At 40.6% G+C, this 26141-nt stretch overlaps 1 protein-coding gene across 2 annotated transcripts in view; it reads left to right on the top strand.

Moving 5' to 3' along the window:
• Window positions 1-26141, top strand: part of mtmr14 (myotubularin related protein 14) — a 135610-nt gene that overhangs the window by 71037 nt on the left and 38432 nt on the right. For both annotated transcript variants that reach the window (XM_084316735.1, XM_084316736.1), the window contains exons 6-13: window positions 781-903; window positions 1115-1188; window positions 2722-2792; window positions 9554-9628; window positions 10233-10299; window positions 15221-15306; window positions 19808-19884; window positions 23495-23531. In XM_084316735.1, the coding sequence (XP_084172861.1) occupies window positions 781-903; window positions 1115-1188; window positions 2722-2792; window positions 9554-9628; window positions 10233-10299; window positions 15221-15306; window positions 19808-19884; window positions 23495-23531 (610 nt within the window). The remainder of the gene's footprint in view (window positions 1-780; window positions 904-1114; window positions 1189-2721; window positions 2793-9553; window positions 9629-10232; window positions 10300-15220; window positions 15307-19807; window positions 19885-23494; window positions 23532-26141) is intronic.

Raw genomic sequence — 26141 nt, forward strand, 5'->3', positions numbered from 1 at the left:
CGTCGCGCTGTGTGTGAGAGAGAGAAGGAGAGAGGGAGAGATCTGCCTGTGTTTGGAGACGGGCGAGTTTTGTTTCTAACTTTTCTATTTATATTGTGTTTCAAGTTGTGAATTAGAGTCTAGACTATACTTTATTTGACTGGTTGTGTGTTGTTGTAGTAACAGCTGAGCGACTCGTTCATAAGAGCCGATTCATTGCCGTGAGCGTGAGTCGAATCGCTCACGTCTTGCCATGAGTCTTGCGTGGTACAGTACTGTACATGTTTGCAAAATATTTGGTATAGCGCCCCTAGTGGCGAAGTACCCACCGGCCGCCACTGCAGAAGGCTGAGTTTGCGATAGGTCAATACATGGATAGTTGTTACAAATTACTCATAAACAATAGGATCATTAGCAATACAAATAAACAATCCATATGCTTCAGTAGGTAAAATGTAAGAATTGTGCTCCCACATATACTCAGTTACAGTTTTTATCTCCGTCTCTCCCTTTTGTTTCTATCTCATTCTGCCTTTTTTATTACCTCCTGTTGTCTCCTCTCCTTTCCTCCCTCCTTCTGTCTCTTCTATCTATTGTGATCTCTCCCTGTTCATCTTGTGGTTCATTTCTATCACTGTCTTTCTTTCTCTCTCTCTCTCGCTCTGTTCTCCCATATGTCCTCTGTTTCTCCTCTTATGATACCCTCTTTCACTCACTCACTCACTCACTCACTCACTCACTCACTCACTCACTCACTCACTCACTCACTAACTCACTGCCCCCCCCCCCCTCTCTCTGTAGGAATGGTGACTCCCAGCTGTTTGACAAGGTTCGGGGCAGTGACATCAAGCTACTGCGTTACCTCTCTGTTCGCTACATCTGTGACCTGATGGTGGAGAACAAGAAGGTCAAGTTTGGCCTGAAGTAAGGAGGGAACGCACACGCACACACACGCACACACACATAAGTCCTGTCTTGTATTTATGTTGCATGTTCATAAATGCTCACATTGCATAATCTTACCTTTTGGTTGGTTGTTCTCTCTCTCCTTCTCTCTGTGTCTCTGTCTGCCTCTTTGTTTATTTTCTCTCTCCCTCTTATCTATATGTGTCTCTCTCTCTGTCTCTCTGTCCAGTGTGACGTCCTCTGAGAAAGTGGACAAGGCCCAACGCTATGCAGACTTCACCCTGCTCTCTGTGCCTTACCCAGGTGAGCTGCTCAAGCCTTCAAACATTAGATAACACATTTTTCTTCATTAAAATGATCATATGCACACTTTCAGGGGGATTGAAAACAGTTTCTGGAATATTTTGTATGGTGGGAGTGTAGTGGAGTTCATCTTGAAATTGTGTTGGACATAGCAACAGTAACTAAGGAAAGCAGGATGTGTAGAATGTAGTGTTAATCAGGAGGTCAGTGTGAGCCAGGGATGTTAACACATTCAGTGCCAATCACTGATTAACACGTTTCTGAGGCCCGACCGTTGAGTGCCAATCACGTGTTAACACGTTTCTGGGTCGTTTTCATTTTATTTTATTTTAATACCCTATTCAATGTCAGGGAGCTCTATGTTGCCTATAAAATGCATACTGGGACTCCGAAGGTTCAGTACCGGCCGCATCCTACCAGGCAGCGGTATCGAGCACCCTTTGAAACATTGTGTCTTGGGCTGTGCCTCGATTATATAGGTATTTTCTTTGTCGGTCAAGTGGAGCGGAAGAATCAAGTACTCCCGATCAGTTTTTTGTGATGGATTATGTTGGCGACACTATGGACATAATTACTTGGAATGGCGATCAGATAATTGGAATATTCTTTTTGGGGCACATCCTAGTCAAGGTAAGGGCTATATGATATCAATCTTGCGTTAATCCGAGCATGCCTTCATTGTAGGGGTGTAACGGTACACAAAAACCACGGTACGGTACGTACCTTGGTTTTGAAGTCAAGGTTCGGTACAGTGGGGGAAAGTTTGGCTTTCCATGTTCCACTCAGGGGTGATGTAGTGTGCAGTAACTAATTGTACTTGTAGGGCTGTCAACGAATATTCTATATTGAAATTAATAATCGAAAAAACAGCCCCATTGTATTCGTTCGGTACACTACACAGCCGTTCGGTACGGTACGGTACACACTGAAACTTGTTCGGTTCGGTACGGATACATGTACCTTATTGTGATCCGAAAGTATTACTGTAACGTTACTCCACAACGTATGCTGTTGGTGGCAATCAGAGCATCAAAAAATGACCCCCTCCACCCTTTCATGTAGCGTGTGTAGGGACGAAATGCCAATGCATTTAGTAGAATACACATTGCGTGCTATTACCAGCCTCCCAGGAATTATCCTAGACCGCTCTAAACCATACTTATATCCACCACGGTATAAAACGGGAACGTATGGATGGAAAAATTATTTCTTTTGACCGGAAGAAACTCTGTCAAATTACCATAGTATTGGATCCATAGCTATAATATAGAATATAATTATAGCTCTACAAACAAGGTGAAGGACTCCATTAGTTTAATGCTGGCACTGAATAGATGGGCCCCGGAAACAACGTGGCACCCAATGTGTTAATAGCCCTCATGGTAGCTAGGGCCCACTGCCCTATGCCGCCTACAGACTCTGCTTTAGCTGTCCATGAGTAGGCCAAGTACAAACTGGTAGAACTTGGCAAATCAAAGGTGTGTGTGCGTGTGTCTCTCTCTCTCTCTTTCCACGTCTCTCTCTCTCTGTCAGGGTGTGAGTTTTTTAAGGACTACAAAGACCGAGATTATACCGCTGAGGGACTGGTGTTCAACTGGAATCAGGTACCTCTATCTGACCAGTAACTCTACTATATCTACCAGTGACTACTGTAACTGACCAGTAACTCTACTATATCTACCAGTAACTCTACTGTAACTGACCAGTAACTCTACACCTCTATCTGACCAGTAACTCTACTATATCTGACCAGTAACTACTATATCTGACCAGTAACTCTACTCTATCTGACCAGTAACTCTACTCTATCTGACCAGTAACTCTACTGTAACTGACCAGTAACTCTACTATATTTGACCAGTAACTCTACTATATCTGACTAGTAACTCTACTGTATCTGACCAGTAACTATACTGTATCTGACCAGTAATTATACTATATCTGACCAGTAACTCTACCCCTCTATCTGACCAGTAACTCTACTCTATCTGACCAGTAACTCTACTGGATCTGACCAGTAACTCTACTATATCTGACCAGTAACACTACTATATCTGACCAGTAACTCTACTATATCTGACCAGTAACTCTACTATATCTGATCAGTAACTCTACTATATCTGACCAGTAACTCTACTATATCTGACCAGTAGCTCTACTGTATCTGACCAGTAACTCTACTGTATCTGACCAGTAACTCTACTGTATCTGACTAGTAACTCTACTATATTTGACCAGTAACTCTACTGTGTCTGACCAGTAATTATACTATATCTGACCAGTAACTCTACTATATCTGACCAGTAATTATACTATATTTGACCAGTAACTCTACTGTATCTGACCAGTAACTCTACTGTATCTGACCAGTAACTCTACTGTATCTGACCAGTAACTCTACTATATCTGACCAGTAACTACTATATCTGACCAGTAACTCTACTATATCTGACCAGTAACTCTACTATATTTGACCAGTAACTCTACTGTATCTGACCAGTAACTACTATATCTGACCAGTAACTACTATATCTGACTAGTAACTCTACTATATCTGACCAGTAACTCTACTATATCTGACCAGTAACTCTACTATATCTGACCAGTAACTCTACTATATCTGACCAGTAACTCTACTATATCTACCAGTAACTCTACTCTATCTGACCAGTAACTCTACTATATCTGACCAGTAACTACTATATCTGACCAGTAACTCTACTGTATCTGACCAGTAACTCTACTGTATCTGACCAGTAACTCTACTGTATCTGACCAGTAACTCTACTATATCTGACCAGTAACTCTACTATATCTGACCAGTAACTCTACTATATCTGACCAGTAACTCTACTGTATCTGACCAGTAACTCTACTATATCTGACCAGTAACTCTACTATATCTGACCAGTAACTCTACTATATCTGACCAGTAACTCTACTATATCTGACCAGTAACTCTACTATATCTACCAGTAACTACTCTATCTGACCAGTAACTCTACTATATCTGACCAGTAACTACTATATCTGACCAGTAACTCTACTGTATCTGACCAGTAACTATACTATATCTGACCAGTAATTCTACTGTATCTGACCAGTAACTCTACTATATCTGACCAGTAACTCTACTGTATCTGACCAGTAACTCTACTGTATCTGACCAGTAACTCTACTATATCTGACCAGTAACTCTACTCTATCTGACCAGTAACTCTACTATATCTGACCAGTAACTACTATATCTGACCAGTAACTCTACTGTATCTGACCAGTAACTCTACTATATCTGACCAGTAACTCTACTATATCTGACCAGTAACTCTACTGTATTTGACCAGTAACTCTACTATATCTGACCAGTAACTCTACTCTATCTGACCAGTAACTCTACTCTATCTGACCAGTAACTACTATATCTGACCAGTAACTCTACTGTATCTGACCAGTAACTCTACTATATCTGACCAGTAACTCTACTATATCTGACCAGTAACTCTACTATATCTGACCAGTAACTCTACTATATCTGACCAGTAACTACTATATCTGACCAGTAACTCTACTATATCTGACCAGTAACTCTACTATATCTGACCAGTAACTACTATATCTGACCAGTAACTACTATATCTGACCAGTAACTCTACTATATCTGACCAGTAACTCTACTATATCTGACCAGTAACTCTACTGTATCTGACCAGTAACTCTACTATATCTGACCAGTAACTCTACTATATCTGACCAGTAACTCTACTGTATCTGACCAGTAACTCTACTGTATCTGACCAGTAACTCCTCTATCTGACCAGTAACTCTACTATATCTGACCAGTAACTCTACTATATCTGACCAGTAACTCTACTCTATCTGACCAGTAACTCTACTATATCTACCAGTAACTACTATATCTGACCAGTAACTCTACTATATCTGACCAGTAACTCTACTATATCTGACCAGTAACACTACTATATCTGACCAGTAACACTACTATATCTGACCAGTAACTACTATATCTGACCAGTAACTCTACTATATCTGACCAGTAACTCTACTATATCTGACCAGTAACTCTACTTTATCTGACCAGTAACTACTATATCTGACCAGTAACTACTATATCTGACCAGTAACTCTACTATATCTGACCAGTAACTCTACTGTATCTGACCAGTAACTCTACTGTATCTGACCAGTAACTCTACTATATCTGACCAGTAACTATACTATATCTGACCAGTAACTCTACTATATCTGATCAGTAACTCTACTATATCTGACCAGTAACTCTACTGTATCTGACCAGTAATTCTACTATATCTGACCAGTAACTCTACTGTATCTGACCAGTAACTCTACTGTATCTGACCAGTAACTCTACTGTATCTGACCAGTAACTCTACTGTATCTGACCAGTAACTCTACTGTATCTGACCAGTAACTCTACTATATCTGACCAGTAACTCTACTATATCTGACCAGTAACTCTACTATATCTGACCAGTAACTCTACTATATCTGACCAGTAACTACTATATCTGACCAGTAACTCTACTATATCTGACCAGTAACTCTACTGTATCTGACCAGTAACTCTACTATATCTGACCAGTAACTCTACTATATCTGACCAGTAACTCTACTCTATCTGACCAGTAACTCTACTATATCTACCAGTAACTACTATATCTGACCATTAACTCTACTATATCTGACCAGTAACTCTACTATATCTGACCAGTAACACTACTATATCTGACCAGTAACTACTATATCTGACCAGTAACTCTACTATATCTGACCAGTAACTCTACTATATCTGACCAGTAACTACTATATCTGACCAGTAACTACTATATCTGACCAGTAACTCTACTATATCTGACCAGTAACTACTATATCTGACCAGTAACTCTACTATATCTGATCAGTAACTCTACTATATCTGACCAGTAACTCTACTATATCTGACCAGTAACTCTACTGTATCTGACCAGTAACTCTACTATATCTGACCAGTAACTCTACTATATCTGACCAGTAACTCTACTGTATCTGACCAGTAACTCTACTATATCTGACCAGTAACTCTACTATATCTGACCAGTAACTCTACTATATCTGACCAGTAACTCTACTGTATCTGACCAGTAACTCTACTATATCTGACCAGTAACTCTACTATATCTGACCAGTAACTCTACTGTATCTGACCAGTAACTCTACTGTATCTGACCAGTAACTCTACTGTATCTGACCAGTAACTCTACTATATCTGACCAGTAACTATACTATATCTGACCAGTAACTCTACTATATCTGATCAGTAACTCTACTATATCTGACCAGTAACTCTACTGTATCTGACCAGTAACTCTACTATATCTGACCAGTAATTCTACTATATCTGACCAGTAACTCTACTGTATCTGACCAGTAACTCTACTGTATCTGACCAGTAACTCTACTGTATCTGACCAGTAACTCTACTGTATCTGACCAGTAACTCTACTATATCTGACCAGTAACTCTACTATATCTGACCAGTAACTCTACTGTATCTGACCAGTAACTACTATATCTGACCAGTAACTCTACTGTATCTGACCAGTAACTCTACTGTATCTGACCAGTAACTCTACTATATCTGACCAGTAACTCTACTATATCTGACCAGTAACTCTACTATATCTACCAGTAACTCTACTCTATCTGACCAGTAACTCTACTCTATCTGACCAGTAACTCTACTATATCTACCAGTAACTACTATATCTGACCAGTAACTCTACTATATCTGACCAGTAACTCTACTATATCTGACCAGTAACTCTACTATATCTGACCAGTAACTCTACTATATCTGACCAGTAACTCTACTATATCTGACCAGTAACTCTACTGTATCTGACCAGTAACTCTACTATATCTGACCAGTGATTCTACTATATCTGACCAGTAACTCTACTATATCTGACCAGTAACTCTACTATATCTGACCATCTACTATATCTGACCAGTAACTACTATATCTGACCAGTAACTCTACTCTATCTGACCAGTAACTCTACTATATCTGACCAGTAACTCTACTATATCTGACCAGTAACTCTACTATATCTGATCAGTAACTCTACTGTATCTGACCAGTAACTCTACTATATCTGACCAGTAACTCTACTATATCTGACCAGTAACTCTACTGTATCTGACCAGTAACTCTACTATATCTGACCAGTAACTCTACTATATCTGACCAGTAACTCTACTATATCTGACCAGTAACTCTACTGTATCTGACCAGTAACTCTACTGTATCTGACCAGTAACTCTACTATATCTGACCAGTAACTCTACTGTATCTGACCAGTAACTCTACTGTATCTGACCAGTAACTCTACTGTATCTGACCAGTAACTCTACTGTATCTGACCAGTAACTCTACTATATCTGACCAGTAACTCTACTGTATCTGACCAGTAACTCTACTATATCTGACCAGTAATTCTACTATATCTGACCAGTAACTCTACTGTATCTGACCAGTAACTCTACTGTATCTGACCAGTAACTCTACTGTATCTGACCAGTAACTCTACTATATCTGACCAGTAACTACTATATCTGACCAGTAACTACTATATCTGACCAGTAACTCTACTATATCTGACCAGTAACTCTACTGTATCTGACCAGTAACTCTACTATATCTGACCAGTAACTCTACTATATCTGACCAGTAACTCTACTATATCTGACCAGTAACTCTACTGTATCTGACCAGTAACTCTACTATATCTGACCAGTAACTCTACTATATCTGACCAGTAACTCTACTGTATCTGACCAGTAACTCTACTGTATATGACCAGTAACTCTACTGTATCTGACCAGTAACTCTACTATATCTGACCAGTAACTCTACTGTATCTGACCAGTAACTCTACTATATCTGACCAGTAATTCTACTATATCTGACCAGTAACTCTACTGTATCTGACCAGTAACTCTACTGTATCTGACCAGTAACTCTACTGTATCTGACCAGTAACTCTACTATATCTGACCAGTAACTCTACTATATCTGACCAGTAACTCTACTGTATCTGACCAGTAATTCTACTATATCTGACCAGTAACTCTACTGTATCTGACCAGTAACTCTACTATATCTGACCAGTAACTCTACTATATCTGACCAGTAACTCTACTATATCTACCAGTAACTCTACTCTATCTGACCAGTAACTCTACTCTATCTGACCAGTAACTCTACTATATCTACCAGTAACTACTATATCTGACCAGTAACTCTACTATATCTGACCAGTAACTCTACTCTATCTGACCAGTAACTCTACTCTATCTGACCAGTAACTCTACTCTATCTGACCAGTAACTCTACTATATCTGACCAGTAACTCTACTATATCTGACCAGTAACTACTGTATCTGACCAGTAACTCTACTATATCTGACCAGTGATTCTACTATATCTGACCAGTAACTACTATATCTGACCAGTAACTCTACTATATCTGACCATCTACTATATCTGACCAGTAACTCTACTCTATCTGACCAGTAACTCTACTCTATCTGACCAGTAACTCTACTATATCTGACCAGTAACTCTACTATATCTGACCAGTAACTCTACTATATCTACCAGTAACTCTACTATATCTACCAGTAACTCTACTATATCTGACCAGTAACTCTACTATATCTGACCAGTAACTCTACTCTATCTGACCAGTAACTCTACTATATCTGACCAGTAACTCTACTGTATCTGACCAGTAACTCTACTATATCTGACCAGTAACTCTACTATATCTGACCAGTAACTCTACTATATCTGACCAGTAACTCTACTCTATCTGACCAGTAACTCTACTATATTTGACCAGTAACTCTACTGTATCTGACCAGTAATTCTACTATATCTACCAGTAACTCTACTATATCTGACCAGTAACTCTACTATATCTGACCAGTAACTCTACTATATCTGACCAGTAACTCTACTATATCTGAGCAGTAACTCTACTGTATCTGACCAGTAACTCTACTATATCTGACCAGTAACTCTACTGTATCTGACCAGTAACTCTACTATATCTGACCAGTAACTCTACTATATCTGACCAGTAACTCTACTATATCTGACCAGTAACTCTACTATATCTGACCAGTAGCTCTACTATATCTGACCAGTAACTCTACTATATCTGACCAGTAACTCTACTGTATCTGACCAGTAACTCTACTCCTCTCCATCTAACTTCACATCAGTTAATGTACATCAGTACATGATACTATTAAATATAACTCTCTGTTTTCTATTTGCCAGGACTATGTGGACGCTCCTTTGACAATCCCTGTGTGCTTTACACAGAACCTGAACATTGATTGGAGGGAATACCAGGTTATTGATTATCTTCTCTTCTATTGTATTCTGTTTTATAATGTAGGCTCATGATTTTCAGCTCTACCCCAAAATATTCCTGGTATGTCAGTGACATCTGTTGGTCAACGGTGGAATTGCACTTGCTGTGATTTATGGCCACTTGCACAACACACACACACAACCTGGCAACAGCATCTGTTATAAAACCTGACTCCTGCAAAAACATGGTCAGTCAGATATGTCCTCATAGAGATGATGTCATAACCAGGGTGGACATGTACACCAGCTACCAGCCTAAATGCTGGTGAGTTCTGTCTACAAGTTGGGCTGGTAGAATAATGAAAGTGTCTGGAGATGAATTCACAAATCTACCACTGTGGTTTCCTGCCCTGGTCATAACCCTGCGACCAAGCTTTGAAGCATTGAATGATAAATGAGGAATCTACCGCTTTTCCTAAATTTGATAACCTTTTTGACATACAAAGATTATTACAGTATGTTTGTGATATGCCATAATATACTTTCCCCCCTGTTAATATTTGACTGGGTACTGGTATGTGTTTTGGGTTCCTTACTGACTGTATGTTGTTGTCATTTGTTGTTGTTGCTCTGTTGTTGCCAGTCGTGGGACCTGGTGGAGCAGACACAGAATTACCTGAAACTGCTGCTTCACATCATCAACAGCGATGGTACGTGTGGGGGGGGGGGGGGGGTTGCTTGTGTAGTGTGGGGATTGTTGTGCGTGTGGTGTACGGCTTGTTTATGTGTGTGTGGTTGTGTGTATGGTAGGGGGGAAGTGGTATTTGTGTGCAGTGTGCACAGTGGTGTATAAAGTAAGTAATAAGAAAGCCTCACTTACTTGAAAAACTAAAAGTTTAAAAGTCACAATACTAGTCACAATATTGTAATGCGATTTATTACCTTATTTTTTTCAAATGCAAATTATGTTTCCAATGGAAAACCTGGTCAACATCTGCAATAAAAATATATACAAAATCATTTATCTAATAAATCATCAGTCTGTTCACCTCACTCCATCTTTTCTATTGCAGCTAAATGGATTTGTTTTATAATGGGATTTGTTTTAGTTTTTAAAATATCAATACTTGGTGATAATATCGTCGTACTAACACACTTGGCAGTGTTAGAGGGTGGGAAAACTGGTGGGTGGGTCCTGGTCGTTGTAAACAGCGACTCCTACAGTTCGGTCGTGGCACCTGCTCAGCGAGCGAGGAAAGGATCTAAGGGGGGTAGTGTGATCCTTCCACACGTTACACCCTCTCAGTAAGAGTCCGCGCTGCCAGGTGAAAAGAAGCGATTCATTGGCTACGGTTCAGTGTCGGAGGAAGCATGTGATAGCCTCCACTCTCCCAGACCGACTGTAGGGGGTAGGTGCGCAGCGACCAGGAAGGGGATTGGGAATTGGCATAACGACTAACATTGGGATGGGAGAAAAACGGAGGAAAAAGGAGGGGGGAAAAGATAAAAAAAATAAAAATACTCTGCATCAGTGTATCGGTATAATATTGGCACGCAGAATATTGCGATATATTGCTGTATCGATTTCCCCCCACGCTTAGTCTACATAGTGTAGACGGATCACTGTTATTTACTCCTAAAAGGATCATTTGGTATACTGTCATCCCGAGCCCCAAGGTGGCGATTTAACTCGAGACTGCTGAATAACAAGGAATTCATTACACAACTCAAAGAAGCTCTTTCTGTATTCCTACTGGAGAATGCGGAATCAGTGCAGGACCCCAGAATATTATGGATGTCGGTAAAGGGATTGATCAAGGAGTTTACCGGGTGCTTTTCCTCAAATACGCAAGAATCGTTGCTCAAAACTGGCAGAGCTGGAAACGTTATTTTCCTCCTTACAATACAACTACTCGGATCGACTGGAAACTCAAATTAATGTGCTAAAAAAAGAGATTGACGCCATTTATAAACAACAATCTGAAGTACAAATACGTAGCACAAGACAACAGCACTACTCTCAAGGTTCTAAACCAAGTCACCTACTAGCTATGCGATTAAGAGTCAACGCAAAATTTGCAGATATAAATTCCATTAAAGCACAACAAGGACTTGTTACAGACCCTAAAAAAATCAACGAGACATTCAAAGAGTTCTACTCCAACTTGTATAAATCAGAAACGACTTTCGATCAAAACAAAATGGACACATATCTTAATCAAATTAACCTCCCCAAACTATCAGAGGATGACGCTAAACAGTTAGGGACACCCATCACACTAGGTGAACTTAGGGAGGCCATATCTGAAATGCAAAGTGGTAGGGCTCCTGGAAGAGACGGTATCCCACCAGAAATGTACCTCATGTTGGGACGTAATTGGACCCCTATTACTTAATATGATTTTATACTCAATCAAGGTGGGGAACTTCCATAAGAACGACAATATTGCACTCATAACAGTCCTCCTTAAAAAAGACAAGGACCCCACCGATTGCGGTAGTTACTGACCCTTAAGCCGCCTCGGAACCGATATCAAGCTGTATTCTAAGGTATTAGCCATCAGACTCCAAAAGCATATGACGTCTTTAGTTCATCCGGACCAGACTGGCTTCATAAGAGGCCGCTTGATCACGGATAATATAAGACGATTACTACACGTACTAGATGCCAGCAAGGATGACACCACACCTAAGGCGATGCTGTCCCTGGATGCGATGAAAGCTTTTGATAGGTTGGAATGGTTTTATCTATGGGCAGTATTAGAAAGGATGGAGTTAGGAAAAGGATTCATTGATATGATTAAAGTATTATACAAAGACCCATCGGCCATGATTTCAACAGGTATAATCACCTCCGGAATCTTTCCGGTATCACGCTCTTCTAGACAGGGTTGCCCTCTTAGTGCCGGACTATTCGATTTATCATTAGAGCCTTTAGCACAATACACAAGACAATCCCAATTCATAGAACCAATCGCAATCAAGGGCACACAACATAAAATTAGTTTATATGCGGACGACGTAATACTGTTCATACAAAACCCTAACACCGCAATGCCTCATCTTCTCAAGTTGATTGATGAATTTGGCAGTCTATCGGGATTTAGGATAAATTGGCCAAAGTCGGCTTTCCTTCCACTTAATGCACCTGCAAAAAATATACTCCTTCCAGAAGAAATACCAATGGTTAAACACTTTAGATGTTTGGGAGTTGAAGTATTCCCTACTATAAGCCAAACGGTGAAGTACAATTACATAAAAATCCAAAATAAGATCAAATACGACTTTGAAACGTGGTCAAAACTTAAAAACTCAGTTCAGGCACGGGTATCAATAGTTAAGATGGATGTCCTACCTAGAATCAACTTCATTAGCTCAATGCTACCGTTACCCCCTCCAGATGGTTACTGGAAAAAACGACACTACCGCATACAAATTTATTTGGAATAACAAACCACCACGTATAAAAAGATCCACCGCACAGAGAAACAAAGCCGATGGAGGTATGGCATTTCCAGATTTTTACCACTATTTTAAGGCGTACACTTTAAGACCACTGACAACCTGGTTTGATTCCCAAGCATCAGTATCCTGGAGAAATTTAGAAGTAAATATAGTAGCTCCACATAGACTGCAGGACATAGTATACACCAAATTATGAATTAAGCAATGCGAATAGAAATTTGGCCCCATTATTACTCATGCGATCCGGATATGGCGTGAAACACAAACAAATATTCTAACCCACATAAATGGCATAGTCATACTCTCATATTCAATAACAATGCACTTCTGATTGGAAAACGACCTATAAGATACCCTAAATGGGAAAAGCAGGGCATACACACATTAGGAGATGTTTTCAACAAATGGGGTTTCTGTAGATATGAAGAAATACATAAAAAATGTAATCTCACCAGATCCACATATTATTTTTACGCACAGTTATTGGTATGTTTGAAGGCTCATGGAGTCCCATTAAGGATACCAATTGAACACCACAGATACCACAAATTATTCTATGAAAGAGAGACATCGAGAGGTTTTGTATCAGATTTTTATCATCAATTACTAATGTCCTCGTATGAAACCCTCCCCCTAGACTCAGTCTGGAGGAGGGATATACCAGACCTGGAAATAAATTGATTGGCAAGATGCCTGGGCAAACGTTCGACTTGCGTCACGTAACCCGGACCATCAACAAATAAATCTTAACTTTATTCATAGGACATACCTGACTCCTATAAGATTGAACAGAATGGGACTTAAACAAGACTCCAGATGCACCTTGTGTACAAATGGGGATGAGGGTACATTTATGCACATGTACTGGGACTGCCCACCAGTTAAGATATTCTGGAAAGAAGTGTCCCAGCAATTATCAAATCTTTTAATTCTGGATATACCTGTACACCCCTCTGTATTGCTGTTGAATGATGTCTTTGAGTTTGCAGTCCCTATACAGCTAAAGAGATTAGTTTTATCACGTATCACAGCGGCTAAAAAGCTGATAGCATCACGATGGTTTCAACCGGAAGAAATGTGTAGGAAGGTTTGGATTCTTACATATCTCGATGTGATTTATCTAGAAATATCTACAGCAAGGATTCTAGGTGTCACTGAATCCAAAATTGCAATGTGGTTAGAAGTGGTGGGGAGAATAAAAGCTAGCATATGAAATGTAGTGCCTGGAAAGGAGCGAATGATAATGGATGGATTATCCAAGTGGGGGTCCGGGGGGGGGGGGGGGGGGAGCGAGCGAGAGCATATGTATGTAGGGTATTAGATAGCAAGTATTAGGTATATTTCTTGTATAATACATTTATTCAAATGGTGATTTAAATTGGAGGTGTACTGTTAATTAATGCTTGTATATCTAATTTTATGTTGTTATGTTTATGTTTATGTGTATGTTTAAAAAAAAAATATATATATATAAAAAAAAAAAAAAAAAAGTGTGATGTTGCAGTTCATGACTCGAGGCTGTAAATAAGAATGTAAAAAGGTCATGTGTCCTGTGAAGTGGATGACTAATTTAAGGCGTCTTCACAAGTGCACGAAGGGCTCTGCTTCTTTTGTTACTCATTATTATTTTAATAGCTTTACAGGGCTGTACAAATAACTGAATGAATGAATCAATATCACAATTTTGACTACTAGAGTTTTGCATCAGAGGGACAAATACTATATGTGCTTATCATTGTCCAGTGTTTAGTATTGACTCATAATAACTCATTCAGTATTAAACAAATTTTACAACACAGAACAGCTAACAAAAAGTATTTACAGCTGATTAGAAGAGTCCTAACTCTCATATTGCAGTTGATATTGCAATCGCAACATTCGAAAAAAGAAATGGCAATATAATTGATTTATCAATATGCAGCAGGGTATGGATCCATTCAAGTTGCGTAACAGAAATGTCCATTAACTTGCAAAACAAGTGACCATACAACCTTTTCATGCCAAATAGTTTTTCAGTATTTAAATTTGAAAGAAAGTAAAAAAATAAATAAAAAAATCTTGGAATGAATTGAATGTAAAGTGAATTGATCCCAGACCTGACCCATCCCCAGTACATGGCCATCTAGATGTGATGCTAATATTGTGTGTTTCTCAATCTCTTGTCAGATGAGAGTGGCCTCTTGGTTCACTGCATATCTGGCTGGGACCGCACGCCTCTCTTTGTCTCCCTCCTCAGGCTGTCCCTGTGGGCAGTAAGTATCTCCCGCTCTTACTTCTCTCCTCTTGTGGCCATTACTGTATGTATCTCCTCCTCCTGTTGGCAGTACGTATCTCCTCCTCTTCCTGTGGGCAGTAATTATCTCCTCTTCCTGTGGGCAGTAAGTATCTCCTCCTGTGGGCAGTAAGTATCTCCTCCTCTTCCTGTGGGCACTGGCAGTAAGTATCTCCTCTTCCTGTGGGCAGTAAGTATCCATCTCTCTCTGGCTCTTCATTAGGTCTGTTTCTCTCTGGCGCTTCATTAGTAGCATGGACCCACTGCAGTTTGCATATAGGACAAACAGGACCACTGACGACACGGTCTCCCAAGTACTACACAACACACTATTTCACCTTGACAGACAGAAGGGGGGCTATGTGAGATTGCTGTTCATTGACTATAGTTCAGCTTTCAACACCATAGTCCCCACCAGACTGGTTGACAAGCTGATCGATCTGGGTCTGAGCTCCGCCATGAGCGCCTGGATCCTGGACTTTATAAGTGACAAGCCCCAGGCGGTCAGGGTGGGGGGGTCATACCTCCAGCAAAATCACCCTGAGTATCGGCTCCCCCCAGGGCTGCGTTATGAGCCCCCTGCTGTATTCACTGTACACACATGACTGTGTGGCCAGGTTCAGCTCCAACTCCATAGTGATGTTTGCGGACGACACAGTGGTGGTGGGGCTGATCTCTAACAATGACGAGAAGGCCTATCGGGAGGAGGTTGATGATCTATCTATCTAGGTCGTCCTCGGACGGGCCCTCCATCTGTGCTTCCAGTCATCCCGATCCTCCATGCATCTGGCTAGCTCGCCGGTGCTTTCTGTTTCCACATCTCTCCTGAGTACGTCCACGTAGATTAGTGTGGGACGTCCTTGTGATCGATGCCCGTGTGTTGGCTCCCACAGCACAAGTTTCATGGTGTCTCTGGCAGTGACCTGCCAGCCTCATTTTCTCGCTCACCCTTAGCACCCCCCCCATACAAGTTTGCATTAGTGACATGCTCATCCCTGTTGATGTTGAGCACCCATCCAGGGACTTCTGCAGGGTGGGCTTCAGGGTCCAGCATTCACTGCCATACAAAAGGACAGACTCAACTGTTGCATGAAAGAAGTTGAGTTTGATTTGACGTGGGAGGTTGGATTTTTACACACTGGTCATGCCGTTCAGAGCCCTCCATGCAAGCGCCTTCCTCACTTTAAGGTCTTGCTCGGACGAGTTGACCCACGAGCCCAGGTATTTGAAATCACCGACTTCCTTTAGAGCAGTGCCTCCTGTTGTCGTTAGAGGTGGATGATCCGGGAGGATGTTATACATTATGACCTCGGTTTTCTTGGCATTTAGCCTAAGGGGGTTGATGAACTGGCATGCTGGTGCCGGGTTAAAACCAAAGAGCTGATCGTGGATTTTAGGAGAATACAGAAGGGGACACACACGCCACTGTGGATAAACGGGGCTATCGGGGACAGGGTGAGCAGTTTCAAGTATCTGGGAGTCCACATCACAGAGGACCTGACATGGTCAACACACATAGGGCTAAATCCACAAAGAATGGATTGCACGGAGCAAGTTGCACCCTTACTTACAATTCATTATGAATTGAAAATGGGGGACCCTGATGTAAACAATAATAACTTTATTTGTATAGCACTTTTCATACAGAGGTTGCTGTTCAAAGTGCTAAAGTCTTTCTCTGGTCTGCATCCCCTTAACACTTTGACTGCCCAAGTTTAATTCCTTATTAGTCCCTTGGATGCCCAAGGCCACTTCAATGTTAACGTTAATATTGCCTAATCTATGTTTTAAATTATGGCTATGTGTCTAATCTGCCTGTCGCATTATCAATGACCTATAATGAATATCGCTTCTCCTATTTCCTGACGGCGCATAGTCAAACAGCCATATCACATAATCACATAAAAGCTTATATATCCGTGAAAACTGGTCTGATTATCCTTAGACTTGTAACATAGATTCCTTACCTGAGATCAGATAGTATCCAAATGGATTATTCCAATTCCTGATCGCCATTCGAAAAAAAACGATATTTTTATTGATTCACCGTGTATACTGTATAACATTATTCCCCGCTGCTCCGAGAGTCCAGCATGAAGCTGGTAGATGCCGGCTGCGTGAGTGAGAAGTAAAATGTGGAGTGCAGGTTTTTTTTTCTCATTCATTTTCATTGAGTTCAATCCAAAAGGGTGAATTACCACCTGGGAGACGATAGGGGGTGCTTTTTTCCGCATCTGAGCGCCTGAGGTAGCTGAATTTCCAACGGTAGACACGGTTGATGAAATATGATTTCAGATCGCTAAAAAAAAAAGAGAGAAAATACGAGAATTCTCGTGAGTGGACATTCAACCCGCGGGGGGTAAACCCGAGAAATCTCGGGCGTGGCATGCAAAGTGTTAACAATTGTGTGTATTGAGCCGTACTGTATTGTACCGTACTGTATTGTACCCATTCTGCAATCTGTTAACATTTTCATTCAATCAATCTGCGCGGTGATTGATTGAATGAAAATTTTATTTTGAGTAAATTGTAATGAACCAAATGAGAATTTCAATAAAAATTTGTTTATCTTTGACTGAATAACACCATGCTCAAATTGACCAGACCTGAAAAATCTAAGCAAATTAATAGATGGAAGATGATTAAACAGAAGGTTTTGTAGATACAGTACTGAATTCTGCCATCCGGACACATGCAATTTGAAATATGATTATAGAATATCAGGCATAAAATGGTTATGCGATTAAAATGCGATTAATTAGATAAATTAATTACAAATCCTGTAATTAATTAGATTAATTTTTTTAATCGCCTGACGGCACTGTTTCTCTCTGGCGCTTCATTCGGTCTGTTTCTCTGTCTCAAGATTCAAGAAGGTTTATTTATCACATACATACCAGGGCATACAGTGAAATGCGGTTGGCCATGCCCGCTTTGATTGTGCAAGAATACAATAATAATAATAATAATAATAAACTTTATTTGTATAGCACCTTTCATACAGAAACTGCAGCTCAAAGTGCTTCACAACAGAAAAAAGACAGGCATAAAAGGACAGACATATAAAATCACAGTTTTTCACATTAGGATCTAACATCCCAACAGGCCACCTTGTTTATGGTTTGATTCAGTTTTAAATAGACAATAATAAAAAGAGTGAGATAAAATAGACTAGTAGTAAAATAATAGTGCAATAGTGCAGTGCAATAAAATAGTAGAATAGAATAGATAAAAAAAGAAGAAAGAAAAATCTACAGTGCTATAGAATTGTTCTTTACTGTTCAACAGTTCAAAGTCGTCTTTACCTTCTCTGTTTGGTATCCACAGTTTAGAACTTGATGGTCTTCCCTCCTGTTTTATACCCACTTTGACCCATCGAACCTCTCACTCAGGGCAAACCTCCCTCTCAGGGCGCAGTTCCCTCTCTCAGGGTGCAGTTCTAGGCCTGGGTCCTACACAGTTTTAAAGCCTGACAGTCTCTTGTTTGATACCCACACAGTTTTAATACCTGACAGTTTTGAACCTGTAATAAAAAGTAATAGACAGAGTAAAATAATACAGTGCAATAAAATAGTACAATAGAATAGATAGTAAAATGATGCAATAGAATGGACAGGGTAAAATAGTGCTACAGTACAATCAACAGCGGAGTGTATTGGAAGGCTATGGTGAAGAGGTACGTTTTTAGAATATTTCTGAAAATATTAAGAGATCTAGCTTCCCTAATGTCCATAGGTAGTGTGTTCCATAATTTTGGTGCATAGTTTGCAAAGGCTGCATCCTCGATTTTCCTTAGACTGAACCTAAAACTGAAAGCTTGGAACCTTCAATAGACCAGTAGTAGATGATCGCAATGTTCTAGGAGGCACATAGTTGACTCGAGAATTTGCAATGTAGCTTGGTCCTGTTCCATTTAGTGCTTTGTATATAAGGAGGAGGACCTTGAAATCGATTCTAAATGTTACCGGAAGCCAGTGTAGGTTATCTAATACTGGACTGATGTGGTCTCTCCTCTGGGTTCTAGTTACCGGTAGTAGCCTAGCTGCTGAGTTTTGCCCTAACCTCTTCATTAGGTCTGTTCCTCTCTGGCTCTTCATTATGTCTGTTCCTCTCTGGCTCTTCATTAGGTCTGTTCCTCTCATAAGTGGATTTATTTAGAGTCAGCCTTGACCCCAGTGCCCCCTCATTTAAATCTCTCCACAGAAACCCAATTAACATTCCAAAGACATACCTTAATTAGCACACTATCCATTCACTGCTTGGATTAAAAATAGAACCCTGCTTTTGAAGTTTTAAATATGCATGTGCACATTCTTATGGATCGGTCATACCCATACTCTCAGCCTGACATTTTAATCAGCACATATTTCAGTATTGAGCTTTTCAAACGGAATGACAAACAGAACACACCTACGGCTCTGGCCTGGCGGGTCAGCAGCACACGTGATGTCTGAGCTCTTATTGTCATCCATCTTTCACAGGACGGTGCCGCGCATGCCAGTCTGGAGCCGGCTGAGATCCTGTATCTGACCATCGCCTACGACTGGTTCCTTTTCGGGTAAAAATGACAACATCATCGTCATCATCATCACTGCCATGATAACAATTGATTACCTTGTGAGCCGTGACACGCATCACATTGCCAAACATGAATACTTTAGAGGAGTGTTCGTTCACAGCCTCTGGTGGGGCCAGGAAGCATCGTTGAGGAGCAAGTTGCCTTTAATGAAACATGGGGAGTGCACTGCAGGGAGGAGGAGGCAGGAACAGAGAAGATGAGGTGGGGACGAGGAGGTGGGGAGAAGTAAAGAGGAGGCAGGGAAAGGGAGGGAGAAGCAGGAAGAAGGGACATTGAGGATGAGGAGGCAGGGACACAGAGTCTCTTGAACACACAAAATAAATGACACACATACACCTACCTCCTCCCTCTCATACAGTACACCTACCTCCTCCCTCTCTCTCATACAGTACACCTACCTCATCCCGCTCCCTCTCTCATACAGTACACCTACCTCCTCCCCCTCCCTCTCTCTCATACAGTACACCTACCTCCTCCCCCCTCCCTCTCTCTCATACAGTACACCTACCTCCTCCCCCTCCCTCTCTCATTCAGTACACCTACCTCCTCCCCCTCCCTCTCTCATACAGTACACCTACCTCCTCCCCCCTCCTTCTCTCATGCAGTACACCTACCTCCACCCCCCCCCCCCCTCTCTCAGGTCTCATTCTTCATAATTACCAGTGTGGTTCTCTCCAATTTGAGCTCATCAATATGAAGAAAGACCCTCCTTCTGCCTGCTAACCCATCAGCAGTCCTGCCCAAGCCCCTGAGACACACTGGTCTTGGAGTAGTGTGGGTGTGGGTGTGGTGAGTCCTCAGATAAAAAGAGAAAAGTAGGCAGAAAAGGAAGGCACAGGGACATCCAGAGAGAGAGGAGTAAGTACTCAGTTTAAAGGTATAGTTAGGATTTGGATGAAGTGGTATGAAATGCTTTCCAGTAATGTGATTGATGCGTAGCCATGAGCTGACCCACAGAGTTCTGTGGTTGGAGTCCTGGCCGTGTTCCCAGTGGGCTGGGAAGAAGCAGGCAGCACATTAGAAATATTTTAAGCCACACCACAACATGCAGATGGACGTTTTAACCATCCACAGCAGAATACAACACTTCTCGTGTATTTGATTCTTCTCTCTGAATCAACTGATATCTTGGAACTATTTCATTTCTTGAAGAATGGCAGTGCATTACTACGCCCTGTCAGTGCATTACTACGCCCTGTGACTTGTGCGTATATCATCCGACGGACTGAGAACAGAGTCGAGCATTGGAAATATAAATTCCTATATCTGACTCCTTCCAGTATTGCAATAGCCGGTTTCATAATTGCCGTAGATACTTAATTAAATGTGTGTGCTGTGGGCAGTGGGATGCTTATGGCTAATAGACATCTCATGTGTGACATTTTCTGGCTGCTCCCGACTCTCCAGCATCTCCTGCAGCCAAAGGAACATTAATGGCCTATTAATAGATTGCTCCTAGCTTTGTCTGGGGTTCATGCAGCTAATATACATGTCTCTCTGATGAGGCAGGGGATTTAAAAGAAATAATAAAGAAAAGAGGAAAAACTACTAGCCAAAACTAGCTTAGCATCGCAGATAAGGTCACCAGTGTCTGTGCGTTCTCTGTGGCATCCGGTTATTTAGTGTTTAGCAATTTGGCTGAAAAATATTGGAACGTTAACAAAACATTAAATCCTTTGGTGTTTGGCTTCTTATTCATATTGGCTTCCTATTAGCCCCACATGCCGTATCAAGGACAAACATGACTGGTGAATGGAAAAGGAAGAGAGCGCTCAAGGCACCAGGGCTCATCAGAATGACGTGAATAGTTGATGCTCATAATGACCCTCATTAACTCTGCCTTACAGGCTCTATTTAGACTTTAACTTCACAAGCTCTGGCCATGAAATATCAAGATGAAACGTTGGTGTTTGCAGCTGTTAATGTGTGGTTTGATAGCATTCATGTTTTTATATTCATTTTTATTCCATTTCCTATTTTTACCAATGATGATGACGGCGATCAGTAGAGTCCTTTCTCAGCACAATCCATGCTGTTCTTCATAGATACCCACAGATCTGGCCAGTAGCTGTAAAACGAATGCAAAGTCAACAGGCCACATTCCAGTCTGTACAAACCCTGAAATCAACACAGAAACCGAGTCCACAGTGCACTCTAAGTAGGTTTCAGTATTTATATAAGGGCTTGCCTTGTACAGACTGGAGCGTGGCCCCATTGACTTTGCATTCGTTTTGTAGTTAACCAGCTAGAGCTGCAGGTAACAAGCATGAGAACACTCTACCGATAGACATTTTTAAGTAGGAAAAGGACTAGTGGTCCAACGTTCTGAACTTAACCTTTAGATAGTAGGTACACATTCTATGCTCGGTGAAACAACCAGGAGTAGAGGCGCTGCTTGCTGGTCTGAATTTCATGTTTAGGCACAATGTTGATCATCTTAGTGAACATACATTTTTACCGGCTATGATATGCAACTGCTGTAGCTAGCGATGCATAAACAGCTGTGACTTAAATATGTGCAGAATCCATGAGGGGAGAAGCACAACACACTGTTACTTGAAATACAAATAGTTATTAAATACACATGTGTCTTGTGTAGTATGGAGTTGTTATTGAATGACTTTAAAGGGAAACACAGCATTCATTGTGCATAGAAATGACTACCCCTCAACAACATTATTGATGAGTAGGACATAGGCATAGTATGACTTTAACCCTTACAGTCAAACCCTTAAAGGTCACATATTATACTACCTTTGAACAAATTAATAGTCTCTGAGGTCCCCAAAACACAACTTGGATATTTTCTGCAAAACACTCTAGATTATGCATTCTAGCATGTCTCTATACCCCTCTGTTTCAGAAATGTTCTGGATGGATTGTTTGTGTTTATTTCTGTAGCTTTAAATGGTAAATGGACTGCATTTATATGCCTCACATTCACCCATTCACCCACACAACGACGGCAGAGGCAACCATGCAAGGTGCCAATTTTCTAATCGGGAGCAGTTAGGGGTTAAGTGTCTTGCTCAAGGACACCTCGACACACAGCCCGAGAGGAGCCGGAATCTAACCACTCCACCTCCTGAGTCACTGTAGCCCCCTGTCGCCTTAAATGCAAATGAGACACGTTTTCCCCCTACGCCACACTTTGGAACTTAATCTGAACGGTTTCCGTTCAGATTAAACTGTCAAACTAGGAGTTGCAGATCAAGATACACCAATTGCATATCTTATTTCGTAAAATGTTGTCAGACACATATTCTATTGAACCGTTTAGGTGGAAAAAGAAAGTTTAAAAGTGATAAGTCACACAAGTCAAGGACCGCTTGGCGTAGGAGGGAGAGGCAATTCTGAATGGTTTGTTTAAAGGCACTGTTTCTGAATACGGGCTGTGTGCTAAATCTGACTGGCTTGTCTTATTTCACCATTTCTGTGTTAGTAGGTACTAGGACCATCAAACACCCAAGTATGTGCACATCACAAGCACTGAAAAGGGGAGTTTTTCATAATGTCACTTTTAAATGCTTTGAGGTGAGTTTGTGTTTTCTATTCTAATGTTGTTCTATTCTCTGTGTTCTGTCTCCAGTCACATGCTGCCAGATCGCCTCTCCAAAGGAGAGGAGGTGAGTGTTTATACAGTATAATAGGATGACCTGTATGCATGCCTGACTGGGTTCTGCTATATACCACTGCAATTTTGTATTTATTTGACATACAATATAACAAACGCATTGGACAAACAAGTACAGTTCAGACAAAAATTCAGTGGAACATCAACAAACATGTCTCAAATTAAACGAGTACCAACATCTAAATCATTAATGGAAGGAAATGTTGTAACTTCAAGGTAGTTCATTAGAGCTAACTTTCTGTAGTTCCATTTGTACAGGGCATCATATTTAAAAACCAGTTTTTACCAAACTCAGTTTTTACATATGGTGTATCTAAAGCGAAGTAATCCTGTGACCTTGTACCATATGTGCTGTATTTAAAAGCAATCAAATGGCAGAGATAATGGGGACGTTTCATAAGCAGAGCCTTATAGATAAATATAATGCAATGCACATCCCTTCTCTTAGTTAAAGAAGGCCATCCCATGGTGAGTGAGAAATGTATCTCATGATAAAATGCAGTGCGCTTGAATACACAGCATCTAGGGGTTTTAAGGTTGAGGGAAAGGCGGTGCATGTACAGAATGTCCCCATAATCAAATACAGACATAACTGTTGATTGTAATTTTTTTATTTATTTTTTTAAAGAATACTGTCTTCTACTATTATGTACTATGTCTATACTGCTACCTACTATGTACAATGCTCATATGCCTATACTACTATGCTAATATGTCTATACTATTATGCACAAGGTTTTATTTAATTCGTAACGTGTCATTAATCAAAGCTCAAGTGACTTGATTACCAGCATTTTTGGCACATAGAAGCACATCCGATGTCTCGGATGAAGAGAAAAATGTATTATCATCATTTTTGTCCAGTGACTCCAATCTAATGGTCTAAGTGAAAGCAATGGATTGGATCTGGTACTCTGCATTGTCCCATGCTTAATGTTTAACACATTGAGTGCCACGGACGCGTTTTATCATTAGTTCATGCCGACCTTTGAGTGCCCCCAACGCTATATAGCGTTTGTTTGTCTTTTTTTTTTTATTGGCGATTTGAATTCATATTTCATCAATCGAGCCTCGGGTTAGTGCTGCAGAGTCTCTCTGAGCTCAATTGGGAAGATACTGCCCCCTATCGTCTCTCCCTGTGTAACTGCACCCCATTACTTTACACTGCTGAAGGGGGGGGTGGCCAGTTTGCTCATTTTACTTTTCCCTCAAGCCAACTGAAGGATCGATTGTGCTCGCCGGCCCGGAAAACGCGTGGATTATGTATTTACAGGACCCAACACTGTAATCAATAAGCGTGATCGATATTTGGAATGGCGCTCAGGAATTGGAATAATCTTTTTGGATAACATCTGATCTCAGGTAAGGAATTTATTTTACCAGTCTTAGGATAATCGGAGCTGTTTTCACAGAGATATAAGCGTTTGTCCTATGTGTGTGTGTGTGTGTCTGTGTGTGCGCGATCAGGAAATGAGAGAATCGATATTTCAGCCCGCCTCTATAGCATGCATAAGTACACATATACTATCGATAATCTAGCGTTTATTTGAAAACTATTCATAAATAGGCTGAAAAATAACGTTTTTGTGTATGCTAGAATATTCCAGTAAATGCCTTTTATCACGGAATCTATATATTTTCCTGAAAAACGAGGGCTTTTCAAAATGCTATAAAACTAAAATGAACCGATTATTAAAAAAAAAAGAAAAGAAAAAAATCCGTTTCGACAATGTTGACTGCAAACAAGTCATTGATAAGCGACAGGCAGATTAGACACATAGCCATAATTTAAGACCGAGATTATGCGTTCACAACGCAATCATTGAAGTGGGTCCTGGCATTTAACCATGTTTCCCATGTTAATGGCCGGCACTGAAAGTGTTAAGATGCGTATCAGTGGAGAGAAAGGGGTGTGTCCCTAGTGCAGGGGTAGGCAATTAAGTTTGGCAGAGGGACACATTTTTCCAAGCCATCCTGTGGGAAACAAAAACAATGGCTAATTTAATATATTGATAGTGAAAACATTTTAACTCTGTGACAGACCACCTTATAACTAAGACATACATTTGTGGCAGAGGCAGAGAATGGACAAAATAAACGAGCTGCATAGGTGGCATAATAAACTGTAAACGACATACACATTTGCACTGAACATTATACCTTTGTCTTTTTGCCGTTTTATTATAAAACCAGAGACAAGCGCCTCTCTCTTATCGGTCTATCTTACATTACACGCAACCAATGCGTCTATCTGACGGCCCTTTCTGTGGAGCGCACTGGACTATTGAGAAACAATAGGAATCTTCCATTGGTTCTCCCAGTCCACGTGACCATTTCTAGAATTTCCATTGGCTATAGTGACAGACATAGATATATGATAAATGGATAGATACAGCGGATTAGATGCAGTCCAGAGAAAACAACCAATCTAGATATTTCAAGATTCTATGCTTTACATCCGCGCATTCTCAGAGAGATGCACTACATTTTGAGATGACAATCGATTCCGATACAATAAAGCAAGTCTTTATCACAAACAAATCCAAAGATATTTAAGGTTTTGCAAAACATGTCTAGTGTTGCGCCCGGCTTTAGAGGGTTA

The sequence above is a fragment of the Notolepis coatsorum genome (assembly GCF_963971535.1).
Source record: "Notolepis coatsorum genome assembly, chromosome: 6".
NCBI classification, from domain to species: domain Eukaryota; kingdom Metazoa; phylum Chordata; class Actinopteri; order Aulopiformes; family Paralepididae; genus Notolepis; species Notolepis coatsorum.